The sequence below is a fragment of the Canis lupus genome, chromosome 25 (assembly GCF_011100685.1).
Source record: "Canis lupus familiaris isolate Mischka breed German Shepherd chromosome 25, alternate assembly UU_Cfam_GSD_1.0, whole genome shotgun sequence".
NCBI classification, from domain to species: domain Eukaryota; kingdom Metazoa; phylum Chordata; class Mammalia; order Carnivora; family Canidae; genus Canis; species Canis lupus.
In genome coordinates this window covers 26747818-26763743 of record NC_049246.1, presented here as the reverse complement: position 1 = coordinate 26763743, position 15926 = coordinate 26747818, and the positions used below count along the sequence as shown (strand labels likewise).

Genomic DNA, 15926 nt, shown 5'->3' with positions numbered 1-15926 from the left:
TCCATAAGGCACAGGGGAAATGACATTATTAGATTTGTGTTATAGAAAATCAATTCTGATGCAGAATGCTAAGAAACTGCTTGAAGTAGATACTGTAGTAATATAAAGATGATGGTTGGACATAGTGCAGAAAGATTCAGAATGAATTAAATGGCGTTGACGACCCATAACCCTGGTTGTGAAAGGTAAAACAGGCAGTGACGTTTTGATAGGATGACACCACTGAGATGGGATGATACCACAGAGGATGGGAAAAACAGATACCACTGAGATGGGGAAAAAAAGAAAAATGGGTTTAAAGGGAATAAGTTGAGTTCAATTTGGGGGATGGCAATTCAAAGGGCCTGTATGATATACCTGTCATTGAATATATACAAGAGATAGTCTAAAAAAAAGAAAAAAGAAAGAGATAGGCTAGAACTTATTTGAGAGGTCTTTGTTAAAAATGAAAAAACAGAGTAATCAACAAATACACTGTGGAAACCACAAGGAGAAACTGAGATTGCTTAAGGAAAGCATCTAAGGTAAAAAATGATGTCAAGGATTGAACCATTTAAGAGGTGAATGTAGGAAGAATCCAAGGGAAGAGTGAGTTTCAATTAGGAGGGAGTCAACAGTGTGGAAGGCTTCTTATTCATTGTTTGTTTATTATCTCTTTCCTGGGCTAGTACATAGGCTGCTAGAATATAAATTTTATAAGGCCAGGAACCATATCATCCTTGTTTCTTATGTACTGCTAGCACATGAAAGGCAAACAGTAAATACTTGTTGAGTGAATGAATGTAGGTGTGTATTTATTCAGGATAGGGCAAAAGGGTAGTAAAGCCTTCTATATATCATTAGAAATCCCCTGCCAGATTAGACCCCTGTGACTTAATCAGTAATGAGTAATGTTTTTTGTTACCATCTGAAAAACTTTTTAATTACTAGCCAGTCCCCACTTCATAATTGTGTCCAAAAGAGATGTGTACTGAGAGCACAGTACTAAAACTAGCTATCAAGATATCTTGTGTTGCATCCCAGCTGTGTTATTGGCTGTTTGACTTTTTGGGACTCAGTTTCCATGTCTACAAAATGAAAATGTTGAATAAAATGATCTATAGGGTTCCTCCTACTTTAAGCATGCTTTTATTCTTGGATATCATGAAAGATTATTTGAGGCACTTTGTTGAAATACACATACACAGTATATCTGTATACCCCAATCTACCACTTTTGAAATTATATATTAAAAAGGTGATAAGGTCCTGCTTATGATTGAGTAGCTCCTATCTGACAAAACCTGCAGAGATCAATGACAAACTATGAATAAAATACAAAGAAACTACCACCTGAAAGCTCTGGTAATTGAATAGAAAGCAGCCTGTTTTGGAGGGGGTCAAATGTAGAGAAAGTGAATGGCAGGCAGAGTGAAATTACTATTTGAGGGGCTTTGTCCTGAAGTCAGCATGATTGTGGCATTGATAATGTGGAACAGGTAACATTCCGATAGAAAGCTCACTTTCGGGATCCCTGGGTGGCGCAGCGGTTTGGCGCCTGCCTTTGGCCCAGGGCGCGATCCTGGAGACCCGGGATCGAATCCCACGTCGGGCTCCCGGTGCATGGAACCTGCTTCTCCCTCTGCTTATGTCTCTGCCTCTCTCTCTCTCTCTCTCTCTCTCTCTCTATGTGACTATCATAAATAAATAAAAAATTTAAAAAAAAAAAAAAAAAAAAGAAAGCTCACTTTCTGTCTAGTGGGAAGACCCACGTGAAGGCTTGGGGCAACCAGAGAGCCAGAAAAGGGGAACCTTGATTCTGTTGTATACAACCTTGAGCTTCTGGGTGATTGCGACCAGTGCTTGCATGGAGCAGCTGAGGTCAGTCAGAACCAAGAGCTGAGCTGCCTTGCACCTCAGGTGTTAACAGAGTTTGCAGTTTGAATCTAACAAAGTTAACTGGGTGATGGACATTAAGGAGGACACATGAAGTAATGAGTACTGAGTATTACATAAGATGATCAATCACCTCTACCTCTGAAACCAATAATAACATTATATGTTAATTAATTGAATTTAAATTTTAAAAAATCATTAAAAAAGTAAGATAAATCTAACAAAGTTAATTGCCTACTAAAACAAACCACAAGCCACATTAACTCTCTTCAAAAAAGTATGATGAAATGCAGTTTCCACAGCACAACAGTCACAATGTCCAGGATACAATCTAAAATTGAGCTAAGAAATTGTGATCCATTCTGAGGAAAAAAGTTGACAAGTACCAACCCCAAGATGACTTAAATGTTCAAATTGTCACACAAACACTTTAAAACAATTCTTAGGGCAGCCCAGGTGGCTCAGTGGTTTAGCGCCACCTTCAGCCCAGGGCCTGATCCTGGAGACCCAGGATCGAGTCCCACGTCGGGTTCCCTGCATCGAGCCTGCTTCTCTCTCTGCCTGTGTCTCTGCCTCTCTTTCTCTCTGTGTCTGTCATGAATAAATAAATAAAATCTTAAATAAATAAAATAAATAAATACAGTTCTTCAATTGTCTAATTTCTCATAAAGGAAAATACGCTTAGAACCAGAGAAGACAGGAAGTACCAACAGAGAAATAGAAAATATTAAAAAGAATCAAAGAATCTTAAAAAGTATCAAATGAAACTTTTAGAATTTTTTTATAATTATATCTGAAATTAAAAACTTGGGATCCCTGGGTGGCGCAGCGGTTTGGTGCCTGCCTTTGGCCCAGGGCACGATCCTGGAGACCCGGGATCGAATCCCACATCGGGCTCCCGGTGCATGGAGCCTGCTTCTCCCTCTGCCTTTGTCTCTGCCTCTCTCTCTCTCTCTCTCTCTCTCTGTGACTATCATAAATAAATAAAAATTAAAAAAAAAAAAACTCACTGGATGAGCTAAAAAAGCAGAGGGGAGATAACCGAAAACAGAACCAATGAACTTGAAATTAGAGCAACAGAAATCATTTAGTAGGAAGAAGGGGGAAGTGATAAGTTATAGTAAAATAAGCAGGGCCTCAGAACCTGTGGAACAATATCAGAATGTCTAGCATGTGTAGTTGGAGAACTAGAAGGAGAGAGTAGAGACAATAAGGCAGAAAATATATTTTAAAAAATAATGTTCAAAAACCTTCCAAATTTGATGAATGATATAAATTTTAAAAGTTCAGCAAGCCCCAGAAAGGATAAATATGAAGAAAACCATACATAGGCACATCATAGTCAAACTGTCAAAGAGCAATGGTAAAAAGATCTTGAAAGCTGCCAGGTAAAAACAAAACACAGAAACAACATTAAGTGAGTGTGGACTGTTCATCAGAAATCATGGCAACCAGAAGAGAGAACTATAAAGTGCTGAGAGACATGGGCAGCCCAGGTGGCTCAGCGGTTTAGCGCCACCTTCAGCCCAGGGTGTGATCCTGGAAACCCAGGATCGAGTCCCACATCGGGCTCCCTGCATGGAGCCTGCTCCTCCCTCTGACTGTGTGTGTGTGTCTCTCTCTCTCTCTCTCTCTCCCTGTCTCTCTGTGTGTGTGTCTCTTATGAATAAATAAATAAATAAAATCTTCAAAAAAAAAAGTGCTGAGAGACACAAAACCTGCCATTCTTGAGTTTTGTATGTGGTAATAATATCTTTCAAGAATGAAGGTGAGGCAACATTTTCAGATAAAAGGAAACTAAGAATTTGTTACCAAGAGTCCTTTACTATAAGAAGTGTTAAAGGTATTTTGATTGAAGGGAAATAATACCAGAGGGAAACTTGAATATTTATAATTATTGAAGAACATTGGGGGATCCCTGGGTGGCGCAGCGGTTTGGCGCCTGCCTTTGGCCCAGGGCATGATCCTGGAGACCCCGGATCGAATCCCACATCGGGCTCCCGGTGCATGGAGCCTGCTTCTCCCTCTGCCTGTGTCTCTGCCTCTCTCTCTCTCTATCATAAATAAATAAAAATTAAAAAAAAATTTAAGAAAAGAACATTGGAAATGCTAAATATCTAGGTAAATATGACAATTTATTTTTATTCCTTTTAATGTCTTGAAAATATACATGATTATTAGAAGATTACAGCATTGCCTTTGTGGCAATAATAGTTTATATAGACATAGGTGGAAATTTGAACATTAAAGGTGACTGGATGTAGGGTATCTAGTGGGATAAAGATACTTGGACAGTTATATTCTTTGTTGTGAGAATCTGTCCTGTGCATTGTAGGATGTTTCACAGCATCTTTGGCACCATTAGATGCTAGTAGAATTCTTCTCCCCTCACATGTGGTTGTCTTCACACATTAACAAATGTTACTTTTGTGCAAAATCACCCCAGGTTGAGAGCTAGCATCCTAGAGCAATCCTTTTTTTTAGAAATGGGAAGAGGTATAATTTAAAAAGTTAATGCATACATTAAAATTCTATTCTAAAAAGTATTTAACAGCAGGTGGGAAAGAAAAAATAGCAATAAAAACTGAACAAACAAAATAAATGTTAGACGCTGTTCCAGCCATATTAACAACTATTTTAGTATCAATGAGCTAAACATTCCAGTTGAAAGACAAAGATTATCAGAAAGGCATAAAGGAAAAAAAAGGCAAGATCCAAATATAAGTTGTGTACAAGAGATGCATTTTGAATATGAAGACACAGGTTGAAAATAAATAAATGGAAATATATACCATGAATAAAAAAGCAGAAGTAGCTGCATTAGTTCCAGATTTAAAAAAAAAAAAAGATTTCAAGACAAAGTATTATCAAATAACAAGAGTCATTCCATAATAATAAAATTTTTAGGAAGATATATATATGTGCCTAATAAAAAATTGATGGAAGTTAGGAAGAAATAAGTAATTCTTGATCATAATATGAGATTATTAACACTCCAATTAATAGAACAACTAGACTAAAATAAAACAATGACTAGACAAGACGGAGTTCTGAGCAACACTGATATTTATAGAATGCTGCTCACAACTTCTGTATAATATACAGCATTCAAGAACACATGATATGTTTTCCAGGAAAGACTATGTAAGGCTATTAAGTAAATTTCAATATTAAAATGATTGAATGTAATGTAGAATGTAATCTCTAGCCACAAAGAAATTAAGTTAGAAATCAATAACACTAAGGTATTTAGGAATACCCAGAAAATTTCTAAATTAAACAAAACACTTATAAATAATCTGAGTAAAAAATGAAATCATAAAGGAGATTAGAAAATATTTTGAATTGAATGATAATAAAAATGCAACATCAAAATTTGTGGACTATAGCTAAAGCAATGTTTAAAGAGAAACTTAGGGATGCCTGGGTGGCTCAGTGGTTGAGCGTCTGCCTTTGGTTCAGGGCATAATACCGGAGTCCTGAGATCAGGCTCCCTGCATGGAGCCTGCTTCTCCCTCTGCCTATGTCTCTGACTGTCTCTCTCTCTGTGTCTCTCATGAATAAATAAATTAAATCTTTAAAAATAAATAAGTACATAAATAGAAACTTACAGCTTTCGAATGCTTAGATTTGGGTGCCTGGAAGGCTCAGTCAAGCATCTGCCTTTGGCTCAGGCTCCCTGCTCAACAGGGAGTCTGCTTCTTCCTCACTCCCTACCCATCCCCCCTGCTTGTCTTGACAACAGGCAAACTAAAAATGAATAAAATACTCGGGAATAAATTTAACAAAAGAAGTGCAGATTCTGTACACTGAAAAACACAAAACATTGCTGAAGGATATCCAAATAAATGGAGAGATATACCATGTTCATGGATTAGAAGACTATGACTAAGATCTGTAGTGCACTGACTTCTGTAGTGGTCCACAAAGTAAGTACTTTAGGCTTTATGGGTCATGCAGTTTCTGTTAAAACTACACCACTCTGCTATTGTAGTGTGAAAGCAATAGATAACACACAATGAATGAATGGGTAATGCTATGTTTCAGTAAAACTTTACTTATAAAAACAGGCAGTAGGCTGGACTTGGCTTGCAGACTGTTGTTTGCTAACCTCTCATTAAGATGACAGTTGTCTCCAAATTGATTTATAGACTCAGTGAAAATCCTATCAAAATTCCAATGACTGTTTTTTATAGAAATTGACAAAATTATTCTAAAATTTATGTAGATATGCAAAGTTACTAAAATAGCCAGAACAACTGTAGAAAAAATAAATAATTTACTGATTTTAAAACAAAAAAACAAAAAAGGAGGGAGGAGGAGACATAGCCTACTAAATATCAAGGCTATTCTAAAAGCTATGGGACTTACTACGAATAACAGTGGGACAGAATAGAGAGCACTCTATGTATGAAAACTTAATATATGCCAGAAAGTGGCCTTGCAGGTCAGTGAACAATCCTATCATTCTCCAGAGTAGGAAATCAATAAGTAATGCCTAATAGTGAAATTCAAGAAGTAACAGTAAAATCATGTTATTTAAAAATTTGGAGGTAAGCACCAGAAATGAAAAGCTAAAGGAGTTGAAAATGGTTGCCTCTGGGGAAAGGGAATTAGGAGATGTAGGTGAACAGTAAACAGGTAAATAAATTGTTTTTTTTAATAATAAATCTTTTAGAAACTGTCTTTAAAATTGGTAAAGAGAGTAACTTTCTTTGAAAAGCAAAAATGTTTTAATTTAAAAATATATTGTATCATGTAAAGGGTTTTAAAAAAATCTCTTTTAAAATAAATTAATTAATTTTTAAAAATTCACTTTTTCTATAGTACTTTGAACATACTTCAGTTTTTATCTTCCTGGTACTGGAACCCATGACCAGTATGTTAGGCTAACTCTCATTTATCAGAACATATCAAAATTTGCACATGCAAAAGTTTATTTATTTTTTAACTGTAACTAGCTTTCTATGGTTTTCAAGGGGTTTTTATTTTTGAGGTCTGAAATAAGTTGTCATTGGATAATTTTTTATGGTATTCTTTTAATCCTTAGTATAGTTAGAAATTATTTCATTGATTGCTTAACTATTTTTTTAGTATTAAGTCATTATTGTTTTAAGAAAGATATTACCAGTCTTTCTACATTTTCCTTTTTTTTTTTTTAAGATTTTATTCATTTATTCATGAGAGACATACAGAGAGGGATAAACAGGCTCCCATTGGGAGCCTGATACAGGACTTGATCCCAGGACTCAGGATCACAACCTGAGCCAAAGGCAGACATTCAACCACTGAGCCACCCCTACATTTTCCTTTTTTTGAATAACATAAAGGAACAGGGATTTGATGTAGGTAGTAGTTCTTGTTTCATCTATTCTTGCAAAGCATTATCTAGATTATTACAGTCTTCCTGTGGCTATCCTGAAGAGTACCAAAAATAAAGTAAATGGTACCCAAAAAAGAAGGATGAATGGGATGATGTCAGCCTTGATGATCATGGATATATGTAATATATTTAACCTGGAGAATAGGACACAAAGGGGAAAACAACTGTCTTTCACATATTTAGTAGGATACCATGTGCAATAGGAACTTATGCTGAAATTACAGTAAAAACAATAGAGGAAGTTATAGAACCACAATTTGTCCAATTTAAGGAAGCACTTTCTAGGAATGGACGATCCCTAGCATAGCAGGAAGCTGACTGAAGAATAGAACTCCTTTAAGTGTGGGTTAGGTATCCTTATAATAAATTCCTGAGAGATGGCTTCTTCATTGTATGAAAGTTAATCTCTAAGGTCCTTTAAACTTTTCAGATTATTTTGTGACAGAGATACTTGCTTAGTGTTGAAGTATTTTGTGTTTTTCAGACCAGTGAATGGAGGTTAAGCTATGTCAATAAGGAATTTGCTGTCTGCCCTTCTTACCCACCAATTGTCATAGTTCCCAAATCCATTGATGATGAAGCTCTTCGTAAGGTCGCTACATTTCGACATGGAGGACGCTTCCCAGTACTCAGCTATTATCATAAAAAAAATGGAATGGTAAGTGTATAGTACTGCTGCTTGATCCACTGAAAGCCTTGGTTTGCAGTTCTTAGAAATGTTCCCTTTTCTGTGTACTTGTTCATCAGTGTGATTAGTCTCTCCTGCTAGGACTTCCTTCTTTTAAACTTTAGGGAATCAGGACTAGTGTGTTTTTGTTTTTGTTTTTTTTAAATACTGAATCTCTTGCATTAATTGCTTTTATTATTATTATTATTTTTTTAAGATTTTATTTATTCATGAGAACACAGAGAGATAGAGAGAGGCAGAGACACAGGCAGAGGGAGAAGCAGGCTCCATGCAGAGAGCCTGATGTGGGACTCGATCCTGGGGCCTTTAGGGTCATGCCCTGGGCTGAAGGCGGCACTAAACCGCTGAGCTTCCCGGGAATCAGGACTAGTGTGTTTTTATGTGATTAGGATATGATTTGAATTCTTTTCGTGATGCTGCTCAAAATTAGAAAGGCTAGATAGGCTTAACTTCAGAACTCAATACAAAAGGAACTAATGTTCATTTGATACTTGAAATAACGCTGTTAGGTAGAAAAGTTTCTTCAACCAGAATAATAGTTGAATAATAAATTAAATACTTTATTTTAATTATCTTTACCAGATTTCCCTGTAAAGGTAAATTGAGCAGACATTTTTATTTTCGAAAGAGAGAAGAGTGACACATTATTGGTTACAACTTTAGTAAACACAGGAGTCAGTAATTGATCAGGCAAACACTTGCTGTATCTATGTTTCTAAATATTTTCCCTTTTTTCTGAGAGAGAGAGAGAGAACATGAGTGGGAGGGATAGGGGTTAGAGCAGAGGGAGAGAATCCTAAGTAGGAGCATGGAGCCTGACATGGGGCTTGATCTGAGATCATGACATGAACCAATATCAAGAGTTGGACGCCCATCTGACTGAATCACCCAGAGCCCCCCTAAATATTTTCTAAATCCGTTTCTGCCCTCTTATTTTCTCTCAGTCAATAACTCTGCTTCTCATTTTGAAACTAGTAGAAAATTAGTGGGTAAGTTATAGTCCTATTTCATTTCCTTTTTTCCCCAAGATAATAAGTCAAGCATAGATATTTAGGATAAAAATATTTCTAAAAATTTGCTCCTTTGGCATCAGGTCATCCATCCCATTTGCTCAGCTGTGTTTCTGTTAATTAGGGTTCATCACAAAGCATTTTAGAAACTGATATTAAATGTACTGTGTATCAATCACATGATTAGCACAGTCTGGGAGTTAGCTGTTGTCATCATCTGGATGACCTTTCTTGATCATGTTAAATTTCAAGGTAGTTAAGGTAACAGCATATGTTATAAGGTGAAATGGAAATAACTCTTAACCATTCACCAGGGAAGAGATCAATATAATACTAATTTCTTGAGAAAAGTTTCAAAATCAGGCCTTTCAAAATATATAGTTGATGGTCTTTGGAAATAAGTTTTTAAGTCTTGAAATACTGAAAAGGATAAAAGAGAGCCATAGGAGAATAAATAATAGATAAACAGCTTTCAAGATTTAAAATGATTCTCAAAGAATATATAAACTTTTTTATTTTAAATTAGTGCCTTTCCTCTTTATAATTTTTTTCTGTAAATTTTTTTGTATATTTTTTATTGGAGTTCGATTTGCCAACATATAACCCCTTTAAAATTCTTGATTAAAAAAAAATTCTTGATAAAATCTGCCAATGCTGTTTATATAGTTGAAGCAAAAGCTTACTGGCATGTAGGCCATTATTCTTCTACTACAAGGCTGTGTCCAGTAAACAATTTACGGGCTAAATGAATTGTAATATTGATCTCTTTAGCAGTTATAATATATCATGTGGAAGTATTTTGAGATAGTATGAAGAAAAACTGTTAAAGTGCAAGGCTTGTATTTGTTTTACAGTTATTGACTATAGCAAATATATAGAAATATTTCTTTGTTTTGGGTTAAATTCATCTTCAAACTGTCACACCGTTTTTTACATACTTTATAGTTACTTCATTTCTCTTTTCAGTAACTTTCAGGCGGCCCGGGTGGCCCGGTGGCTCAGCGGTTTAGCACCGCCTTCAACCCCCGGGGTGCGATCACGGAGACCCAGATCGAGTCCCACGTCAATCTCCCTGCATGGAGACTGCCTTCTCCCTCTGCCTATGTCTCTGTCCCTCTCTCTCTTTATGTCTCTCGTGGATAAATAAATAAAATCTTAAAAAAAAAAAAAAAAAAGAAAAACTTTCAAAGCAGCTATTCTTAAATTTTAAACTGCATTGTGCCTCTAGGTAATCATGCGAAGCGGTCAGCCACTCACTGGCACAAATGGGAGAAGGTGCAAAGAAGACGAGAAGCTGATAAATGCTACCCTCAGGGCAGGAAAACGAGGCTACATCATTGATACTCGATCTTTAAATGTAGCTCAACAAGCTAGAGCCAAAGGCGGTGGCTTTGAACAAGAAGCTCATTATCCCCAGTGGAGGCGGATTCATAAGTCCATTGAGAGGTAAAAGATTCTGGAGACATTAATGGACTATTATTTGAAGTAAATTAGAGTGAGTAGGTCCTTCGCTGTTCAAAAAATCACAAGTTCTCAATTGAACCTACACATTAACTTAAAGTCAGAACTTCTGGATATCCTGTCGTGTTTTATAAGATAAGCAGAAAACTTAATCTTGGGTGCTCAAAGGTGACTTTTAGTCAAATAACATGCTTTCTCTAAGTTAACTCTGCAATTTCATCATCACAAGGTCCATTCCCCCGCTTGTGGATCACTGGTCACCAAACTTAACTGATCAGATACACTAATAAGTACATTTTTCTAAGTCAGAAGGCTAGAGACTTACTTTCCCCCACACCCACCTGTTCTCACATCCTGTTTCCTCCACTTGCATCCTTTTGTTTATGCTTGCAGTTAGAGGTTTAGAGGGGCTTCTGGATGGATGAGTGGGGGTTGGAGCTAATAAAACAGTGGGGTCTGAGCTGGCCCCGGCCATCCCTCCTGAAGGTACTGCATATCTGGCAGATCCATGGGAACATGATTGCAGATGTTAGTGGTGTGCCTCGTGACTTGTCACAAAAGGCAATGTTCTGACCTGCTCCCTAGTTAGATAACTCAGCTGTGTGAATTGGGTATAATCTGTTCATCTGAAGAATGGTTTACCATGACAGGCATTTTAAGCAACTTTACAACCATGGTTAAGTATTAGTTTTTCAGTGTTTAATCATCAAGTTATTGTATAGCAAGGTAAATAGTTTTCTACTAACGTGAGCTACTTTTTCTCTTGGATATATTAGAGGTTCGGGTTTTGGTTTGGTTCCCTCTTCATCATTGTATTTTCTATATTCTTTTTTACTTTTTCTTGTTTTTTAAAGGTATCACATTCTTCAGGAGAGCTTGATCAAACTTGTGGAAGCTTGTAATGACCAAACACATAACATGGACAGATGGCTCGGTAAATTGGAAGCTTCCAACTGGCTGACTCACATCAAAGAGATTCTTACAACTGCTTGTCTAGCTGCTCAGTGTATCGACAGGTAAAGTGTATTTTAGTGTTCTGGAATGGGACATGCACTGCTAACCAGACTTTGCTTTTATCCAAACTGTGTTTATATTGTGTTAAAAGTTCGTGCCTTGGGCAGTCCCAGTGGCTCAGCGGTTTAGCGCCGCCTGAGGCCCAGGGTGTGATCCTGGAGACCTGGGAATTGAGTCCCACATCGGCCTCCCTGCATGGAGCCTGCTTCTCCCTCTGCCTGTGTCTCTGCCTCTCTCTCTCTGTGTCTCTCATAAATAAATAAAATATTTAAAAAAAAGAAGAATGGCTTAAAGTTCGTGCCTCGTCTATACCTTATGTTCAGATCATTGTATAAATTAAGACAATCAATGCCATTCAGTTATTGATGAAGTACTATATAAAATCTGGCATTTAATTGATGACTAATGTTTGTTGAATGAATATAAAACACAGACATATGTCTTCAATGACACAACTTTTTTAAGTACTAAAGGAAGTGTTTATTTCTATAAAAGTCCTCGAATTGTGAATCTACCTATTTTCCTTTCCTTAAACTGAAAAGAAGTTTTCTTATTTGCTCTCAGAGGGCCAAACTTGCCTTCTTACTTTTGAAATACCAGTGAAAGGAAATACGTAATTCTGTTACACAGTAAAATGATTCTTTCTCAGATATCTTGTTACAACTACTTGATACGTGCAGTTATATCAGGATCTCAAGTTAAGAAAACCTGATGGCAGTGATATGAAGTATATGAAGTGATTTTCATTTATTCACTCAATTGAAGGTTGCTAATCCTTGAGATTTGAGGCAGAAGACTTGAACAGAGGCATAAGGATTGATGTAAGTTGTTGCAGAAGCTTAGAATGTCCTTATTAAGAAGGGGATTCCTCTGAAACAATTGGTAGATGTAAGTATTGCCACCATATAGTTGGATGGCACTTTTCATTGAGACTATAATTTATTTTTTTTAATTTTTTTTAAGATTTTATTTATTTATTAGAAAGATAGAGAGAGAGATAGACACAGGCAGAGGGAGAAGCAGGCTCCATGCAGGGAGCCAGACGTGGGACTCAATCCCAGTCTCCAGGATCATGGCCCTGGGCTGAAGGTAGTGCCAAACTGCTGAACCACCAGGGCTACCCGAAACTATAATTTGTTTTATTAATGCTTCCAAATTAGGAAACTATGTGTAATTTTTTTTATGGTTAGTGAGAAATTGGTAATAGAACGCGTTGCTTAAGATCATGTGGTGAGTTAATGACAAAATCAGGAATGGGCAGAGATTCTTGGCATTGGGATTTCTAAGCTGGCACTGTTCTTTGTTTTAGGTGAAGCTCATTTATCTAATGAAATATAGGAGTTAAGAAGAGGTACTTTGGCAGAGAAATCAGTATTACAGAATGATATGTTAATGCGAAGGGTTTTGTTTCTTTTTAACCTAAGTTTAAAAGATTTCCCCTTAAATTAGAGAGGAAGACAAACCATGAGAGACTCCTAACTCTGAGAAACAAACAAAGGATTGCAGAAGGGGAAGAGGTGGGGGGTTGGATAAGTGGGTGACAAGCACTAAGGAGGGCACTTGATTGGATGAGCACTAGGTGTTATACTGTAAGTTGGCAAATTTAATTTAAATAAAATATTTTTTAAAAAAAGATTTCCCCTTGCATGATGAATACAGAGGCTTCTGTTTTCTTATAAACTTCAAATGATATTGAACACTTATCACCATGTTATCTGGGTTTGCATCCATAATAATGGGATGCTGCAGGTCAAGGCAACCTGAGATGCAGAACAGTATTTATCCCCACCTTTGTTTACTTATTTATTTATTTATTTTTAAGATTTTTAATTTATTTTTATTTATTCATGAGAGACACAGAGAGAGAGGCAGAGACACAGGCAGAGGGAGAAGCAGTCTTCATGCAGGGAGCCTGACGTGGGACTCAATCCCGGGTCTCCAGGATCACGCCCTGGGTGGAAGGCAGGCACTAAACCGCTGAGCCACCCAGGCTGCCCCCTTCCTTTGTTTAGACTTAGCTGGCTGCCGTAAAAAAACATATACCTCCATAAAAATCTGCCTTTATAATTAATTGCTCAAAATGTAAAAATAGACCTTAGATTAATTGAATTAAATTTAAAATATACCACAGATAACTAAGATATATAGATTCAATATGTACATCAGAAGCCTTAAAATATTTGCTCATACCCTTCTACATAGTCATGAGATTTTATCCTAAGGATGAGGCTGTTAACCTAACCATAGGTGAATGACAGGGAGTCTTATTTTCAAAATTAAAAACTCAAATAATTCAACAAGAGACAAAAAGCTAAGTACATCATCTCCAGTCTAATAAAAATTGGCAATGACCTAAATGTCTAATTCTCACTTAAGTAAATTGTAGTTGATCACCTAATAGAATATTATATAACCATTAATACAATGCTTCTAAAGGTAATATGGAAACATGAGAAAATGTTTGTAATAAAAGTGGAAATACTAAGAAATTACCTTTTGTTATAGCTACCTAAAGGATATAGACACATGGGGAAAGAATTAATAGTAGTCACCAAACTTGAAATTCTTATGGGAAAGTGGTGAGGTTATTTTCTGTTGTCTTAAAATCTTCTTCACTGTCCTTTCAATATAAGAGTTGGAAGAAGGGAAGGGGAGAAGATGTGCTTAATTTAGTTTTTGGGGTTTCCTTCAACTGTTTTTAGAATAATGGAGTCCCAGACTCCTCCTAAGTATCATGATATAGTAGTACCATTGCCACTGACTTCCTAGATTGACAGTTTTATGTTTCTTCTTGTTTTCATGTTTCAGAAAGTGTGGTTTAGCTATTGTTTCCTAGATCCATTACATTACAAGTAATGAAGGCATCCTTATATAGTCAGCTGATGGTAGAAAGGTAGAATCAGCATCAGAAAGATAGAGAAAAATAACTTTTAAGTGTATGTTAGGGTTTTTTCCCTAAGAGAAACTCTACATGTGCCTTATTTTTCCTCTAAACCCTACTGGACAGAGCAGAATGCATGAGTTTGAAATACTGTACTTAATAAATGTTATTAATAGAGTTGACTGATCATGTTAGGAGTATCCCATTTTGTACTCTGGATTTTCCTATCAGGGAAGGGGCATCCATATTGATTCATGGAACAGAAGGAACTGATTCCACACTTCAGGTTACCTCCCTGGCCCAGATCATCTTGGAACCGAGAAGCAGGACCATCCGTGGTTTTGAGGCCCTGATAGAAAGAGAGTGGCTGCAGGTGAGAAAATCTACTTCGTATGCACAGAAACTGCTAATAATTGATGTGATCCCAGTTTGCAGGAATGGATAGAATTTGTGAAATTTTGATTGATTAAAATGTTTAACCTGTATGTTTAATTTTCTGGGAGCAGTTAATCCTCTCAGTAAATGTTTATATATCCTCACTGCATCTCAATTTTTGTGCCTCTCTGCTTGTATTGCTCACTTGGTATTTCATTCCCTTAACAAACTCTTATTAGTTATACTTTGTTACCTATAGGGGAAATAACAAAAAATGTGAAACAGTCTCTGCTAGAGAGGAAAAAAAACATCAAAACCAGGAAGGGGGTGTGAGGACTTGTAATTATAAGGCATGTGCTCTAGCACTTTCTGCCTGTTGCTTGTCTGGCTTCACCTTATCCTCTTGCCTCACCAGGTGAAATCCTTCTTATGCTTTAAGATACAACTAAATGTCGCTGCTCTCATGCAGTCTTGGGACCTTAACCTTCATCACAGATAAAATCGATCCATTGTCTTCATGCCTTAGTCCTGAAACTACATCCAAATTAAGTGATTCCTTTGAGGTCAGGGAACCATGTCCTGTTTCTCTTTTATCCCTAGGACACAGCACAGTGCAATCACGTAATGCTGAATGACAACTGAAATAAAGGCTTCATGAAATAGATTGAAATCCTTTAAGTCAGAGATTAACTTATAAATGTATATACACTATGTAATTTAGTAAATGTGATTAAGAACAAATGTTTAGATAGATCTTAAAAGTAGAAGCATCTCTGGAGAAAAATCATTTCTGGCCCTTGTAGTTAAAATTTAGATTTATTATGTGTTAATGCTCTTACGTATACCATATTCACCTGCCTCACAACTGACCTGTATCTCTGTTCAAGTGAGACCATCCCAAATATTTGGTAAAAATCTCTTCAGCGACATTCATGATGCATAGCAAACAAATAGGGGAATGTGATTTACATACTTATATATTACCATTCCAATGGGTATCAAAACACCATTAGCTAGTGGAAAATGTTCATGACATTTTCTTTGTCAGGTAAGGTAGTATAAGGATCTAAAGATAAAAGCAAGTGTGTGAAATACCTAGAAGGGTATGATTTGGGTTAAGGTCAATACTCAGGTTCTGGGTGAGCCAAAGAGCCAAATGATTCTTAAATTTACTTTAGTCAGTAGAGGTCAGACTCTTCCAGTTCTTTTTTTGAGAGAAGAGGGAAGTAGGGACAATTTT

At 36.5% G+C, this 15926-nt stretch overlaps 1 protein-coding gene across 2 annotated transcripts in view; it reads left to right on the top strand.

Annotated features, from left to right (window-relative positions):
* The window catches only part of MTMR9 (myotubularin related protein 9), a 53533-nt gene that overhangs the window by 16907 nt on the left and 20700 nt on the right, over positions 1 to 15926 (top strand). For both annotated transcript variants that reach the window (XM_038573658.1, XM_038573659.1), the window contains 4 exons: positions 7742 to 7915; positions 10184 to 10401; positions 11271 to 11432; positions 14543 to 14684. In XM_038573658.1, the coding sequence (XP_038429586.1) occupies positions 7742 to 7915; positions 10184 to 10401; positions 11271 to 11432; positions 14543 to 14684 (696 nt within the window). The remainder of the gene's footprint in view (positions 1 to 7741; positions 7916 to 10183; positions 10402 to 11270; positions 11433 to 14542; positions 14685 to 15926) is intronic.